Source organism: Tachypleus tridentatus, chromosome 7 (assembly GCF_004210375.1).
Source record: "Tachypleus tridentatus isolate NWPU-2018 chromosome 7, ASM421037v1, whole genome shotgun sequence".
NCBI classification, from domain to species: domain Eukaryota; kingdom Metazoa; phylum Arthropoda; class Merostomata; order Xiphosura; family Limulidae; genus Tachypleus; species Tachypleus tridentatus.
Window position 1 is genome coordinate 186,847,717 of NC_134831.1, and position 18,596 is coordinate 186,866,312.

The 18,596-nt window shown below is 36.4% G+C and overlaps 1 protein-coding gene across 1 annotated transcript; it reads right to left on the reverse strand.

Moving 5' to 3' along the window:
• Nucleotides 1-569: 569 nt before the first annotated feature.
• Nucleotides 570-16,782, reverse strand: LOC143257893 (carbohydrate sulfotransferase 4-like). Its single transcript, XM_076516917.1, has 4 exons — nt 16,716-16,782; nt 14,677-14,742; nt 1,230-1,591; nt 570-1,198 (listed from the first exon to the last, which is right to left on the reverse strand). Exons 1-4 carry the CDS (start codon nt 16,780-16,782, stop codon nt 632-634), a joined length of 1,062 nt encoding a protein of 353 aa, XP_076373032.1. The 3' UTR covers nt 570-631.
• Nucleotides 16,783-18,596: the final 1,814 nt, after the last annotated feature.

Sequence of the window (18,596 nt, forward strand, 5' to 3'; positions counted from 1 at the left end):
ATCTGTGCTAGCCGTCCCTAATTTTGCAGTGTAAGACTAGAGGGAAGGCAGCTAGTCATCACCACCCACCGCCAACTCTTGGGCTACTCTTTTATCAACGAATAGTGGGATTGACCGTCACATTATAACGCCCCCACGGCTGAAAGGGCGATCATGTTTGGCGCGACGGGAATGCGAACCCGCGACCCTCGGATTACGAGTCGCACGCTTTAACGCGCTTGGCCATGCCGGGCCACCAGTTAAGTAGGGCGATAACTTTACTCACAGTTGTCCAGACAAATAAACAACAGCTAACGTTGTACATGCAGAAAATATAACATTTGGTTAAATTATGTAACTACCTGATCGAGTGTACTGCAGAAAAGATCTAGCAAAGCAAGATTATAGGTAGTGCAATATTACAGAAGGGTTTTAAAAAATAATTCAGAAAAAAATATTAGAAAAACGTGTAATGAAATGGTTAGCAATAGTTTTTGAGGGTTATAAAAACAAAAAAATAACTTCTTAAAAATCCTTATAATTTACCAACAGAGTTTTGAACTGCATATCTTTTTAACTATAATTTGTGCTTAGTGCAAAACGATTTTTGGTTATAATTAAGAAAGAAAATAAATAACTGTTCATGTTCTAATTAACAGAAAATAGGATGTTCAAGTTCCTGGTATTTCTCAAAAACGTTCCACTTGTATCCACTTTTGCTAAGTTGGGGGTACTGCAATTTATTGAAAACATCAGAACACTGCTGTTCAACTGAAAGAATGTCACTGATGTTCATAGATTCCAGCCACTGTGTAGCCTTCTTTAAGCTGTTGTTAGGGTGGCGTTGTAAGTATTTCTCTATGAAGAACACGGTCTCATTAGAAAGTTTTTCGAAACCAAGAAACTTAAAAATTCGAAGTGTCGTTCCATAAGAACGGTAAACTAAGTCTTCGTAACGTAAAACTAAGAGGTTTTGTTTAGTTACGAAATTTAACTTGCATATTTCTTCTACGTCATCTTTATAATTCTGGCAAAATTTCTTCAAAGAATAGCAGACACTGGCCTTTCGACACCATAGAGAAGATAGGCCATACCAGCGTGAGTGCATTATAGCACGTGGGTCTCGTACAAGGTAGATGATTTTCAGGTCAAGATCTGGATTGTTTCGAGAAAGCTGAAGAGCATTTTTCAAAGAAAGTCGAATTGTTTTAATGACGTGCAAAGTCTGATTTTTTACAAAAACGACTTATCGTTTCTGATCTGAAGCATGGACTCATGTCGTCTCCTTTCTGACAAACATTCATGTATTGTATGTTGGATTGGTATGAGATCTGATGTAAATTATTTTTAACAAACCTAAGATATGTGTCTCTGTCTGCAAAGCTGCAAGTGAATAGATCCTTGAGAAATTTCTGATCTGGTGACACACGCAGTGCCTCCAGTTTATGTCTGTGACTATACAAAGGCTCGAAGTGGTAAAATGAGGACGGCTGACTCTGGATAATATTTCCTACTAAAGAAGAGCCACTACGAGCGTATCCCAGTAGCAGAACATGGACTTTTTGTGTATTATTTCTCCGGTGTGCGAATAATGTCTTCATTAAAACTGGGACTGGAGGAAACATAAAACGTAATCAGCATAACAATCTACAGTTCGCTACTTAAATTTCAACAATTATGTGTTTTCTTCATAAAAAATACCCTTTCAACTATTAACGATATTCCAGCCATGATCTATTTAATATATGCAAAAATTGAGAAACTGTGAATATAATAAATTATTTTTTGACATTAACGACAACACTTAAAAATACTTAGCATCGCTTAACGAAAGGTAGCGCTCCTTATTTTGAATTTGATCTTACCTGCTATGCTCTACAATACTTTAAACGAAATACATTTACGCACTGATAGAGTTTTACTGCAGGGATACAAACGTTTATTGTAATCACGCATATTCCTCTTCAAATTTCTCTATCGTGAAAATAACTATATAAATGTATAACAGACAAAACATATGTTTATTATTATTCTAAAAATTTACAAACGTACAGGCTGTTTAACAGAATCAAGAATCAATAAAGAATAAAGACCACAAGAAGATGATGAGATGTAATATCCAGTTAATTACTTTTATTACTCTAAATCTACCTCACATATTTACTGATTTGTTGTTTTCCTTTTTGTTTTCGTTATCTTGAAACTTGGGCAGGTTATTACTTACCCTATTGTACTTCCACCGTTATTTAAAACACTGTATTTTCTAGTTAACTCACATTTAACAAAGAATCATTACATATAGTTATGGCACGGTGTATTCTCTATAAATTACATTTAACAAAGAATCATTACATATAGTTATGGCACGGTGTATTCTCTATAAATTAGATTTAACAAAGAATCATTACATATAGTTATGGCACGGTGTATTCTCTATAAATTACATTTAACAAAAAATCGTTAACTACGTTATTCAAGCAGGAAAATCATGATAAATTATACTTTGTGCTTGATATTCGTGCTTAATTTTGAAGTAGTTGTTTCAAAAACATATGATAAGATAATCCAGATATTTACATTTCTTCCCAGGTAAAAAAAAAAAACTGCAGGGCAAACTCCATGCGAGAATTGTTGAGTTTTGGCCCACTCCTAAAGAATGTGAAAGCTCATTGGTACGTTCTAGTCATTATTGTTTATTTCACAAAGATGATCTATGTTTGTCCATTAATCACTATAATAGCACACTCTTTCATTGACGTGTTAAAAGACGTTGTAGCATGTTTTATAGTGCTAAAAAAACTCACATGGATCAGGGAACTTATTTTAACAGCCATCTGTTTGCTGAGATGTGTAAATTGTAGGGCAGAAGCATACTTCTAATTACCACCCCTCGTCTGATGGATTGGCAGAATAGGTGATATAGACTACCAAGTGAAAGCTTGCTATGTTTGTTAATCCCAACAGAATTGACTGGAATGTACACTTGCCGTATGCAGCGACGAAACGATAGAGCGAAAAAAAACAAACAAACAAAAAACTAGGATGTATAGGCTGTTTACCAAATATATTCATTTGTTAATACCACAATAGTTAAGTGGCTTAGGTCTGTGATTATTATCAATGCACACAAGTTCACCAACCAACAACTAAGGAAAGCTGCTCGATAACAAAAGAGTTATGATCAGAAAATAGAAGTTCAGTGTGGAGACTGGACATGATTGTGGTGAGAATTGGCAGAACTGATCTATATACCCGTCTCTAACAAGTTGGTCCATTAATGTATAAGATACGAAGGATTCAAAACAAATGAAAGTGTGAATAACATCTCAATAAGCTGCATCCATATGTTGCACACAAGTTTTTCCATGCACTGAGGACGAGATCCACGAGTCAGAGAAGGGCAAATATGACGCCTCTTGTCATAGTCATTCATCTGAGAAAAAATTATCTGGTGGTCTATGACAAACCAAAACAGGAAGAATCAGAAATAAAAATGACAGACAGCTCTGAATGATTTACAGGGAAGTATAAGGGAGGTAACAACATGATATTAATCCTGAATTTTAGCGAAAAATATTTATTTAATCTCATTTTTTGCCTGGGATATAAATCGAGCTGTACAATACTCGGATGATACTCCTGTTGCGACTAAACATAGTTTCAGAAGATCTCTCAAACATTATTGTATTAATTCATATGAGAATGGGATGCAATATTTTATTAATTATTATAATGTTTAATAATAGTATAAATATGCATATGTGTGTGATAATTATGAATAATTTACACAAATATTATAACAGTAATAAATCAGTGCATTGACCCAAAAGATTCAATCTCATTCTTAAGAATTAAAGAGCGTGAGGACAATTCTCATACATAATTGGGATATATTGTAGTAACATCGAGATTCATACGATGCCAGAGAAATAAATTGTAGTTTTAACTGGTGTTTCTTGTAACACACTTTTACCTGTTTTCATTGATAACTAATAGTGCAAAAGATAGTTCAATAGATTGATAGGAAATATTCATGAAGAGGTGGAATTATTAGTAATAAAAGAAAATTCCTAGACAGTAACTTAAATGTCATGGCAAATATAAAGTTGGTATACCAATATTTTTCGCACCAAACATGCTCGCCCTTTCAGCCGTGGGGGCGTTATAATGTTTCGGTCAGTCCCACTATTCGTTGATAAAAGAGTAGCCCAAGAGTTGGCTGCCTTCCCTCTAGTCTTACACTGCTAAATTAGGGACGGCTAGCGCAAATAGCCCTCGTGCAGCTTTGCGCGAAATTCACAATAAACAAAATCAATACCAATACTTGTAGTAATACAAATTGAAATATTTTTAAAAAGCACACAGACTTATGAAGTACCTTCGTAGTGTTGTTTCATAACAAGATGCATTATTAAAAATTCAAAAGCAAAACAGCAAAACGTTATATCCGCGAGAACAAACTATATATCAAAACGTAGTACACAATTTGTAACTGAGAGGAAGTCCCTAACGAAATACAATGGAGCAATGGGAAACGCTAATGGACAAAAAATAGTTGTTAACATTGCCTAACCTAAGTTAGCTTTAGTGTATATGAACCTGTTGAAGTCTTCAGCCCTATTTGTTTCAACTGGAACCATATATTGTCTATGTGACAACTAGATGGTAGTAGTTTAAGTAAGAAAATGTAGAACGTTTCCAAGTTGTAGACAGGTTCTCTGTTAGTCAAGTAGAGACTCAGGTTCACAGAATACAGAAAATATAATATATTAGCACACATAAAACCTCAAGACATTTGCTTGACCAGTACCTTAAGTCACAGTTCGTGGCCGTAATTACATTTTGACTTCTATTAACTTACTCCAGTCGCACTAAACATGCTCGCCCTTTCAGCCGTGGGAACGTTCTAATGTTACAGTCAATCCCGCTATTCGTTGGTAAACGAGTAGACCAAAAGTTGGCGATGGGTGGTGATGACTAGCTACCTCCCCTCTAGTCTTACACTGCTAAATTAGGTACGGCTAGCGTAGATAGCCCTCGTGTAGCTTTGCGCGAAATTAAAAAAACAAACAAACTCTAGGTTGAGCTTTTTACCAATTATAAGTCACCCAATCTCAGTACATTAGAATTGGAAATTTGTAGATCACCAGTAGGGTAATTTGACCCGAGTAAAATATTTTGTATGTATTGTGATAAATAGTGAATTTTAAAACATATATTTCGGATTGTATTTATCAAACTATTGCAAAGCAAACAACAGAATTGGGACGAAATTCTGAACCATTTCCAAATATGTTTAGAATCAGATGCGTCGCCTTTGTGTAAACGGGGGAAAAACTGCACACACCAGTACTGGAAATAAATACAGTAGAAAATAAATCTAAAAGAGAAACTTACAATGAATTTTTTGTTCCTTTCCATAGTTGTAACTGGAGAATAATCCGTTCCTTAACAGCCATGATAAACCGATTGCTATAAGAATCAGTAACAAAATGTTCTTTCTTGTTACCATTACGTATTTAGCAGTATGATTAAGCTTTGCGTTTGGTCGTAGTTACGCGGGGGAGGAAAAATTGGATTTTCTCACTCGATAATACAAAAACCACGTAGAAAGAATACTTCTTATAGATCAGAGTTACTGGGAGATCACAACAAACTAGAAGAAACTTGCTTTAGGACTCTTCAAATTACTTCTGACTAGTGCTCTCGTATCAGTTTTGAAATTGTGTACTTTCACCTACGTTTACTGCACGTGCAAAGCTGATATATATATATAAATTTTTTTGAAAATGTGAAGCTTGTGAGAGAAAGAAACATTTGTGTTTGATGTATATGTTTTAGCAGCTGTTCTGAATGTTTACATTAGCAAGGCAAAACTGTAAGTAATTCAGTGATGCCGAGAAAACCCACTTGTAGAGAAAAATGTATATTTAGGTTCACCTGACGATGAACGAAGAAGGTCGAAACGTTGTTCGCTCCTCTACGTAAAATATTTTCTCAACCCAAACGAGCCATTTTTACATTTATATGTAAGTAATTCAATACAGTTGTAATTGTTTGGTCAGTGCAAAGCCATCCACATGGTCACATGGACTTTGTTCACCTTTCTATGTCATAATTTAGTTAATCATTTTTTCCCAGCAATTGTCAGCCTAAATGAAATATATATATATATATATTAAATTTCCAGATTGTTAAAGAATGACATGCTCACATTTAACATGAGAATGCTTTACAATTTGTAAAAGAAAAATCTAAGACTTATTGGAACACAAAAATACTCGAGGCCTCTTTCAATCGTCCCACTACATTAAATTAAACATGTATAGCAAAATGAATGAAAATGTGTGATCGAACAGTAACATTTATTAGTTTCCTCTTGGTTAATATCCATATTGTTTTCTTGTGTGCGACCTGATGAGTGATGAATCAGGAACCAAGGTTGAATAGCTTGCAAGAAGAGTGGTGAGACCAAAGCTCTCTACTGGATCTTGCACTTTCACCAACCCTGTAAAACTTCCTGAAAGCTGATTGGATTTATAAAACGAAGCTTTTTTATCAATGTTAAAACTAAAATCCCAACACGAAAAGAAGTATTTTAACAATAAATTATTGAAAATTGTGTCTCACACTAAAATTTGAAAATTCTACAACCTAAGACGAAAAATTCAGGGAATAAATAACGCCCCCCTGCATTCGAAACAAAAGTTTTGTTTTGTTTGTTTTTCGAATTTCGCGCAAAGCTATACGAGGGCTACCTGCACTAGCCGTCTCCATTATAACGTCCCCACGACTGAAAGTGCGAGCATGTTTGGTGCGACCGGGATTCGAAACTGCGACCCTCGATTACGAATCGAACGCCTTAACCAACTTTGCCATATCAGGCCGAAACAAAATTTAAAACATTATTTTCAATTCTAATATTTTCGTGAAAACTCACTTAGTTTTCGTTTCTTGAATTTATGAAAATCTACAGCACAGCTTTCACGCTATCTGTCCCTAATTTTGAAGTAATGGACTAGACCAGGGGGTCGCGCAGCCTTGGCAGGGGAGTCGCGTAGCCTTGTTGGAAGTAGCTTGGGATAACATTAATTTTATTTCATCAATTACATTTTCAAGTCGCGAGTGCCAAAAGGTTGGGAACCCCTGGACTAGACAAAGGGCAGAGAGTCAACAACACACACCACCTACCTTTGAACTAGCTTTTATCAACGAATTTTGAGATTGTCCGTCACATTATAACGTCCTCATGTATCTCTTTACGAAGAGTCCACACTTGTAATGCCGTTGCATAAACCATACTTTTAGTCTTTACTGTTAAAACGTAGCTAAAACTTTCGTGTAAAATTGTCTCTCTATCACTACTAATATTTCTACTGAAGTTAGACCTGGTTGTTAGGGCTACAGATTTGAAAATACTATAGCAAAGATTTAAACTTCTTTGCTATTAACCACAGCAAAGCATGAGTGTACGTAGTTTAGTATTACAGAAGGGTTTTAAAAATAATTTAAAAAATTAGGTAAAAAACGTGTAAAGAAATATAAGTAGATGAAGTTTACGAAGCTTAATAAAACAAACAAAAATCACTTTTAAAAATGCTCATAATTTACCAACATAATTTTGAAACGGATATGTTTTTAACTATAATTTGTATTTAATGCAAAATTTTTTAGTTATAATTAAGAAAGAAAATAAATATCCATCCATGTTTCAGTTAATACAAAATGGAATGTTGAAGTTCCTGGTATTTTTCGGAAACGTTCAACTTGTATCCACTTTTACTAAGCTGGGGGGTACTGCAATTTATTGAAAACATCATAGCACTGCTGTCCAACTGAAAGAATGTCACTGATGTTCATAGATTCCAGCCACTGTGTAGCCTTCTTTAAGCTGTTGTTAGTGTGGCGTTATAGTTGTTTCTCTAGGAAAGACACAGTATCATAAGAAGGCTTCTCGAAACTAACACAAAGATACTTTATCAAAGAAAGTTTTCCTTCGTAATTTAGTATGAAGCTACACAACGGGCTATCTGTGTTCTGCACACCTCGAATATCTAAACCCGGATGCTAGCGTTGTTATTTCACAGACATTCCGCTGGGCCACTGAGGGGGGGGCATCAAATAGTGCGTGTTTCTGTTACAGCAAAGCCATATCAGGATATCTATTGTATTTACCTAAGAGAATCGAACTCCTGATTTTAGCGTTGTAACTCCGCGAGGGAAGAGGAAGGGTGCTAAAGAACAGTTTAACCTCTCTCTCCCAAGTAGGACAGCGGTAATATTACGTGATTTACAACATTAATAGCTGGGATCAGATTCTCTGTGGTGGACGCAGCAGATAGTCTAATGTGACTTTGTCTTGAAACAAACAAACCCAACGGTGTAGCAAAATAAGATACAAAACATTTATATGAAAGCCAGCTTTTTTATATTCCTAAAATATACACTTCTCTTCGACACACAAGAAGTAAATTAAAAACGTGACCTCTGTATAACAAACTACTAATGTATGTTCCGTTATTCAACCCGAGATAAATAAAGCAATTTCACGTACTTTCGGAGAGTTCGTTTAAACGTTGTATGCTGCATAAAGAAAACTATCTCTAATTATCTGTTTCATCAGGTGCTGATCACATCATCGACAGGTGTACAGAACTCGGTGGATGTCCCAGGAAACATACCATAAAGTAACTGGTCGATTATTTACAAAAAAAAGGCTGGGTATGATTTTAGTCTATTGGTACATGCAGTGAGAGCATCTTTTATTAATTGGTTAGTTGTGTCCAGCTCAAAGTATGTAATAAGCCATCTGTGCTCTCTGCAATGCAAGGAATCGAACTTGGGTTTTTAGTGCCGTACTCCCTTAAACTATGGTTGATATACCAGTGACAAAAATATTTATATTTTCTGAAAATATATATGAAATCTAAATGCATAGAAATGTCCCAGCTAATTAGATAAATGTATTATTTTACGTTTTGTATGATAAGATAAATCTTCTTGTTAAAACGTATTTAGTTCCATTTAATGGATTAAATAACCTAACTTATTTTATTTTAATCCTTAGCTTCATCATATTTCACCTATAATTTCAATTCTGCCAGGAAATGATGTTGCAAATGAGAAACTTTTTATTTTTCCTTTTAGAAATAATAAAGACTTTACTTGAGTATATTCTGTAAGATTTTATTAAACTGTGTTTTACAGTTTTCGAATATAGTTAACTTGTGTCATTGTAAACAGGATTGAAAGTATCATAAACTTAGGCTAATTTTCTGTCTTGGACAAAAATTATATAACACAACGAAAGTTCAGTGAGCTTTACTCTTTATATGTCGTACCCTCTTGGTAAGAAGTTGCACTCGTTTCAAGTGGTTGGTTGATGTGGCGTTTTATAGCACAAATTGTTTGATTTTGAATTTCGCGGAAAGCTACACGTGGGCTATCTGCGCTAGCGGTCCCTAATTTAGCAGTGTCATCACTACCCACCGCCAACTCTTGGGCTACTCTTTTACCAACGAATAGTGGGATTGACCGTAACATTATAACGTACCCTCGGCTGAAAGAGCGAGCATGTTTGGTGTGACGGAGATTCGAGCCCGCGACCCTCAGATTATGAGTCGAGCACCTTAACCACCCGGCCATGCCAGGCCACTTATGGCGAAAAACAACTAAGCTATCTGCGCCAAACATCCGGCAAAAAGTTAAAATTAGTGTTAATTAGTAAAAATGAATTAAGGTAAAACAAAATAAAGTTTTATTTTTGAATTAAAAACTTCAGTAGCGTTAAATACAATTTTTATATCTAGTTTACAGCAGTAAGAGAGAAACTACAGTAATCTTAGTTTTAAAGGACTTTCTGTATCATAATTTTAATTATCATAATTCGCCAGGATGACTAACGGGTAAGTTCAAACATCAGCGTTAGCCACCTGAAGTTGGGCTTTCCAGTCCTGGTTTCCAGTTATTTGACGTCACGGCTATTTTCTAATTTAATGGACTTTGAAAAACACAAATATTTGTTAGGTGGACAGTGTCACCATCGCCAATGACAACATAAGGGATAAATGTTGGGACAAAACATGCTTAAAATGGTGCCGTCGTTGAGGTTCGTAACGACGGCATGGCAGTAAAATGTGTGACCCGAGTGTTACACAGATAACAAACACATTGGTGCAACAGTTCCAGATGAAAGAAAACGATTAGTTAAAAAAACTGTGACCAGTGCGTAGTCTAGCTAGGGCAACTCCCTCTTTCTGATTCTTAGGGAAACAAGACAGGCATGGTCCAATACAGGATTTTATTTGGAAAAGCTTTTCACGTTTCGCACTCCAATTCGATTGCCAACTGGCACAGAGCCGAATCTTGAATACATGATCATAGTCCATGTATGGAACAGACCTGTCATTCCTGTTCAATTAAAATTGCCAAAGGGTGACTGTATCAGCGGGTTTCAAAAATGTTTCCTGTAAGGAGAGGCACACGGGATGGTAAGAATCAATCAAATCCTCAATCTCATCTATATTTGCTCGAAAACCTCGACAGTTCCACTGGTTCAGAGTGGCTATTGTTATTTATGTGTAGGAGAATATGGTGGGTAGATCTGTTTGTGACCACGTTTTTTTCTTTATTGGATGAATATCTATCAACTTCCATGGATTCTGCCCTGGGTCGAGTAAGCAGGTTTTGTCTGTGGACAAAGATTTCAATTACTGAGAGCGTGAACGAATGGTCGATTTACTTCTCGGGACTGCAGAAGAGAACGGACCCGAGGAAACACTTGAACCTAAAGGATGTGAAACTGGACAGTCACTGAAAGGAGTGGTAGGGAGAGAGATGGAAGTAAACAAAGATGCGTCAACGTTTTAAATTATAGTGGCCGCAAGATTCTTAAGATGTTTTGCAAACGATTCTGTTGGAGGCACAGAAAGATCTGTCTGCATTCCCAGTGTGGTAGTGAGATAGAGTGCAGCAGCATATGTCTGAGGTGGAGTTGGGGACAATAATTTTCGAGCCTCTGGGTAGGTGATATTATTAACTGTCTTTAAGCATTGTATCTCTTTCTCTTCTATCCATTTAGGCAAGACATAGAGTAAGGGGGTGTGGGCCACTATAGTTAACGCAGTGTGGTTCCAGATTGCACTCGTAACCGTCGTGGTTTTACTACGACACATCAAAGAACTAGGACATGATGTTTTTCAGTGGCCAAACCGCTGATACTGGAAACATCTGTGAGGGTTAGGAACTTTGCAGTTCAGATACCTTGCTTTGACTGTGTCAGGAAGACGTGGTGATATAAATGTTAATATCAGAACACTGATATGGTCCATAATTCCGTCTTTACGAGTGAAGATTCGGCGCACCACAGTAACGCTTTGACTGGAAAAATAGCGAGGATCTCCGACTCGGGAATGTTCTTTCAATCCCTATCAACAATAACTCCTCTGAAATAATTCAAAGTTGCATGTGGAGTAACCTCAATGAATATATCCTCAATGGTCTTTGATTTCAAGAAAAATTTGGTATGTTGTGGTAAAGACGTTTCCACCAAAATGTCTCCAGAGCACAACTTCTTTACTGACTTTGGGGAGCCACAAAGTCCCTCTAATCTCTTTTGAATGAAAAATGAAGGCATCTGCCACAAGGATTTCTCAGATAAGGAATGGATAATTAACAATTGAGATGCAGAATCTGGCTGTAATATTGACTGTACGACAGAGTCGTTCATGTGTGGTCGTTTTCCAATGATCTGCTTATCATTTTTATCAGAAAGAGGGGCATCCATCATAAAAAAGTTATATTTCAGTGCCCACTGACCCCAGCCGCCATGGAGCTCTACGAGGGAATGCACTACAGTGTCACACAAGGACACCGCAGCAACGCCAAGGTTTCGTGGGCACTACACCCAAACAACAGCATCAGATACAATGCCCACAACACCTACTGAGAACATCCAACACTGGTACTTGGTTGACCCTAGCCCAAGTGGACCAGCCGATTGACCCTTTTATTCGGCTTTCTAATTTTTCATCATGTTTCTCCACTTTGTGTGTGTATGCTTGTGTGGTACACCCACAAATTGTGATCTTACGTTCAGACACTGCTAAAGAGTTAAACTGACCTTGAGACTAAACGAGATGTAAATAAAGTAAAAAATCGAGTTGTTGATTTTTGGCAGCGTAAAATAATCAAAGTGACGCTTTCAAAACCCTCTTGTCTGGTTGTTTGGAAAAAACTTTCTATCTAACGTCGTAACTATTAACTACACATTAAATTATACAGTGCTACACACCTCTCAGTACATATGTGTTATTTATATCATTGTTGTCCAACTTCGCTGATCGACTGTTTGTGGTCTGATACTAACTTCAGGCTTTTGTTTTGGTTAGGATTTCCCGTTAGCAGTTTTCGCGCAGCTACATGCCCATCCAGTTTATATCTTGTTAGTAAGTATCTTACTGTTCTAGATGAAATATTCACATCTGTATTTACAGTAAGGTCATTATCACCGTTTAGAGAGTTTTGGTTTTCTTTCTTGACCACTTCTATTATCGACAGTTTTACTACTCTCTTCAAAGACTTTCTTACAATTATTATGAAACGTAGTTCTTAGGCACGACTATATGAATTATGTTACCGAGTCACGATTTGAGGGTTACTCGTGCTACTAACAAACACACAGAGAAATAAAGCGTTTAATGTCATTTACATATCACCGACTGACCTTCAAAAACCTAGGTGTAGACACGTAAGGGTGCTACCACAGTCGAATAGTGGTGATATGATATAGAAATGATACCATTGGCAGTTATTGACACTGCCAGGAGGACTTAGACTATTTCCTAAATAATTTCAAATAACTGCTTAGATTTACTGAACTCAGGAATAGGTAATGCAATAAGTTTATTAGATATTTGGTGCCCCAATGATGGATATTGTTGAACTTTTATGAAGATGAAAATTGGTGAATAGGTCACCATGTACACGTTTTGTTCATTTTTTATCCTTTGGTGAATCAAGTAATCTTCAAGGCTGAATTCAAGTCTCGAAAATGTATAATTATTCAAACATGGGTGGTTATAAAAGTGATATTTGATCCTTCTTTACATGAGAAGGCAACATTACATTGATCTATAATAGCGGGTTCCTCGTAAACACATTCACTGAAGGGCTTCCAAGTAAATAGATACAATATTAGAGGGTAAGAAACACTTCATCGTTGACTGAAGTCACACCTATGAAGCAAGATTCAATGCAGTCATGTTAAACAGAGTTCAAATTCGTGATGACGAGAAAACTCCAATTGAAGAGAAGGCCAACATTGATAATTTTAACTGCTCCAAAACATCATCATCGTCATGTGTGGCTCAAAATATCAGATCCTTAAGCTCACTGTTGCAAGCACTATCAGATGTTATGTTTCCGTCACACTAATTACATAGTCACCCAGGACCTGTTACACCATGTCCTTCCAAAAGTGCTGAGTGAAAGCAACAGAAGTATTACTTTAATTGTGGATTGCTTGGTCACTGAAACAGGAATGTCTCATACTCAATCAAGAAACAGGAACTACTCAAAAATATGATACTCTATAATCCAAGAGTTAAAAGGTGGACTTTCTTTCTTAAGGGTAAATCCTGAAGAAGAAAGGTCCACCGTTCTAAGGCACGACTTAAAAGGTATCATATTTTTGTGTTGATTTCTTGAATCTACACGATTTTCTAAAATCATGAACAGGTTGATTCAAGCCATTAACTCACATACGTACACTGCTTGCATGTGTCCAAGTTGTGTAGTAACCAGTTGACAACTTGGAATGCAGCATGATTATGAAAATAAATGGGTGAGAGATTGTTTTAGTACATAACGATTGTGCTAAAACTTTGTACAAGTACTGTTGTGTATTAGGTGCTCTGAGAGAAGCCACTACCTTGGTCACACAACAGTGACCTCATTCTAGCAAACAGAGGTGAGTTGACAACAAATGGCGGGGACACCTCCAACATAATACCCATGCTATATCTCAAAAATAAGTGTTACTATTGCCAACCCAACTATACATTTCAGATAGCATGGTCTGTAGACAATGTGAGATATGATTTTCAATTTCAGTAGAACCTGGTTTGGTTTGTTTTGAATTTCATGCAAAGCTACATGAGGGCTATGGAAATACTTGATAGGTATTTAGGTTAGATTATCATTTCGTTCTCCAAGTGTGAACGAAAAATACCCAGGTGCAGTCAGAAACTATTGTTTCTCTTCACTCCACACTAGGCAAGAATAAATTAGTCAACTGATCACGGAGATAATTAAGTGAATTGGAGTGGCTTGTTAGTTATTTATCAAGAGCCATGGTCACTGATGACCTTAAAATTGACTGATTTGTGCATCTGAGTGAGGAGCATCAGGAAATAGCTGAGAAGCAGGCCGGCTAGCCGGAGAGAAAATGGAGAATGAAGGGAAAAGATTCAGCACAACATTCACAAGTGTCCGAAGAATTACATGGTGTGATTTCAGCCAAAGTGAAGAAGGTAGAGAGATACAAACGCAGTACGCCGACATGGTTAAGACTCATGACACTGATTAACTGGACTTTAAACATAAAATTTAGGAACTAATGTGGCAGACCTCTTTTCAGAGCTGGGATCTATAGATCCTATGAAACAGAAATTTAGCTGTGGGAAGAAACGGGATTACCCCGAGAAAACCCACTTTCACGACCAGGATGCCGAATAAAGTCCCTGACCGTGCCCGGAAGAAGAGCTGTAATGAAAGAAAAATACAAGGATTAATTATAAGAGATATACAATAGCACTTACAATAAAAAAGAAATGATCAAATGATGTTAATACACATAGATTGCAACTAGGATGCTTTAGAACTAAGAAGACGAATGATCTGAAGGACATGGCGGATCATCTGAGATGCGTGGGTCTGATTTTAGCTTGGGCAAAGGAGAGAGAAGGAAATTCTCGTTTCTAAACAGTGTTTCTAAATGGGAGATCTTTCAGTGCTAACTTTCTGGATGCTCTCATGAATCGTATGTATTTAGGATACTGGGTTGCTTGATGAGTCGTGGCTGTCTTTGTTTGAGAAACAGCGTCTGCTGCTTGGATACTGTCGGTCGAAGCAGAGGTTTCACAAGTTTTAGCCTCTTCAGTGGTGGTTTGTGTGCTTGGGGATATTTTGTTACCAAAATCCATTTGGGTATACTTGTTTGATGATTGATATCTGTGTTAGTCATCCCTAATATAGCAGTGCAAGACTAGATGAAGGCAGCTAGTCATCACCCACCACCAACTCTTGGGTTACTCTTTTACAAAGGAATAGTGAGATTGACCATCACATTATAAAGCCCCTACAGCTGATAGTGAGAGCATGTTTGGTGTGGCAGGGATTCAAACCTGCAACCTTCAGATTATAAGTCGAGTGCTTTAACCACCTGTCCATGCCAGGCCCAGCAGAATCAGTCAAATACCTATAACAGTGTGTAACATAAAAACATTCAGATAAAGGAATCAGATTTGTCCATGATGTTACATGGACACACTACTGCACCAACACTGTATGTGATGATGATAGAATTAACACACCGTTTTCTGTTTAAAACACCAAAATGCACTCTTGCAGACAATCATTGTTTAGAGTAACAGCTTTATACCAGTAATGCTTTGGTGATTATGGACAGATGGAAATTCAGCTTCTTTGTACTAGTGATGCTTTGGTGATTACAGACATGATGAGTACACAATACCACACATAGATTACTTCACCAGATAGCAAGAGTTTGTTTATAATTGGACCATTCAGATCTTAGATACAATGCAGCTGTGAAAGACACTGATGTAGCATTGACAATAAACTTTTCAACTTCAAGTGGTTTATCAAAGGTTGTGAAAGAAGCAGTTGAAGGGCCCAAATTTTAGAGTATGGGTGCTACTTCCTATGTGACAAGATAAAGTGCAAACTTCACAGATGCTTTAATTATGTGCCACTTGTATGAGAAGTTAAGAGTGAAAAGTATGTTGTATCACTGCTATGAACCACACAGACATGTTGTATAATGTGTTGGAACTAGTCTTGACAAGAGCACTAAGAGGTACATAATATTTTGTAAGATTCAAGGAGATTTTGCAGGCTATTTGAAATAAGAAGATACAAGAATCTACAACAGGTACTCAACCATTTCTTATGAGAATATGTAGGGGAAATCATGAAATATTCAGGTATTTATGAAAGTCAGTGCTCAGATTAGGATTTGAGACCATATTTGATTACATCTCATTGGGTGTGTTCTAAAAACATATACTTTTACACATTTGTCTATTATCTAATAAAAGATATAAATATAAACAACATTTTCAGGGAAGGGGGCACTTTTTGGCCACCCCTTTATATATCCCTTTACATATTATGCCTTCCTATACAACAGACACAGTTAACTTCTCATGGCTCTGTTCTCTAACTAGTTAAGCCTTTTTCACAGAGTTAGTCATTATCCAATTTCTTTACAGTATGAAACATGAAGTTATAAAATCCAGGACAAGACAGACAGATGTCTTAGTAGTCTCTGACTGAATTTTACTGCCTTCCAGTAAATGGATTTCACTATATTCATCTGAACATAATGCTCAAGGTTGAAGGTGTGATGTGTCCTTGCTACACCCCTGATATCATCAGCTCATTTTTCCTCATGAGAGGGTTTCAGATTGTGTAAGCAGTCATCCATTTCTCACAAAATGCATGCTGATCTACTTCATGATGAGGTGGCTCCAGCTTGTAAACTATATTCTCCAACCACATCTTTGCTCTTTTCATCATAAATAAATCTATTCAGCATCAGGTTTCAGAATTCCCACATATTAACAACCTCAGTGCTCTACAGAATGTCCAGATTCAGTGACTCTCTATTTCTCAAGATTCTTACTTTCTACATGCACCACCCATGATATCAATAAGATGTATTTTTGTTTTGCAGGTCTGTGTGGTTAAAAGTAATGAAAAGAATCTGAAATGGTTGTACAACTTTTGGCAACATCTTCTAGCATTGGATCCAACTGTCAGAAGAAAAGTCAACACTTCTCTGCAACAACCATTTTATTATGTCCAGTCTGTTAGAATCCCCTCATCTATAATAAAATGACTCATCTGAATCTTTCTAAGATAGGAACATATAACATTAAAGTACAACAAAGGTCCATTTGACCCATATGGGCTTTCCAATTCACTAATCAACACACAAACAACACAAGAAATACCCAAAAGATGGGCCTGGCATGGCCAAGCATGTTAAGGTGTTTGACTCGTAACCGAGGGTCACGGGTTCAATCCCAGTCGCACCAAACATGCTTGCCCTTTCAGCCATGGAGGTGTTATAATGTGATGGTCAATCCCACTATTCATTGGCAAAAGAGTAGCCCAAGAGTTGTTGGTTAATGGTGATGTCTAGCTGCCTTCCCTCTAGTCATACATTGCTAAATTAGGTATCGGTTAGCGAGATAGCCCTCGAGTAGCTTTGTGCTAAATTCAAAAAACAAACAAAACCCAAAAGATAGCCATTGTCATTGAAATATTTATTAAGCATTCCCTTAAACTTCCCATAATTAATGACATCTACTACACCTGGAAAAAAAATCTGTTCAAGAAGTCAACCATCCTGCTATAAAATAAAACTGTCTTACCAGATGATGACTCCTTCCCTGCTAAAATTCATACACATGTTCCCTAGTCCTACCACTGTTCTATCCATTAAATATGATAAAAGCTCAGAATTAATGTGATCATATTATTTCCACCTACAAACTTTTCAGATGAGAAATACTGCTTAAATCTTCATTAATAAAAACTGAAGAAAACAAAACTGAATTTAATAACTCATCAATCTTGTATCTTTATCATCCCTCAAAGAATCTATTTCCATCCTAATATTTTTTTACCCTCGATGTATTTTAAGTCCCTGTTAATTTTTAGTTTTAGTGAATCTTCTATCATTCACCCTTTTCAATGTTCTAATGTCCTGTCTTGCCAACTTTTAATATTCTAAATATTCTGTCATACCAGTCAATTTAAAATGAATCTGTGAAGCTTTTCTGTAATTTTATCCATTATTCCCTTTGTAAGCCAACCTGGTTTTTCACATGCAGACACCCTTTTCTTTCTATAAGGAACACGTTATATTGGTTATTTAAAATGATTCAGCTTACAAAGTTTCACCATAAAGCCAAGGTATAAATGTTGTTAGTAATTTTTCCCAAGAGATGATATCACAAGATGAATACTAATAAACCTAAAGTTCTATTAACTGGAAAGTATTCCTCTAGGTAAATTTCCAAACACTGTTCATTTCATTTTAAAAACCACAGAAGTGTATACAAAATTAACCCTATAATAACATAGCTAGTTATATTAAGCTTACATAATCCACAAACTACTGCCAATACTATATCTCTTTGAATATGCTGATTTCACAATAAACGTAAGTTACTGAATTCAATCTTTAGTTGAAATATAGTCATTTTAATGAAATTCAAAGAGATTTCTCTACCATTCCATTTCTAAAGAAAAAGTGTATAGAGTTAAAACAGTTAAGTTATTCAAAAATATATTTAAATATAAGT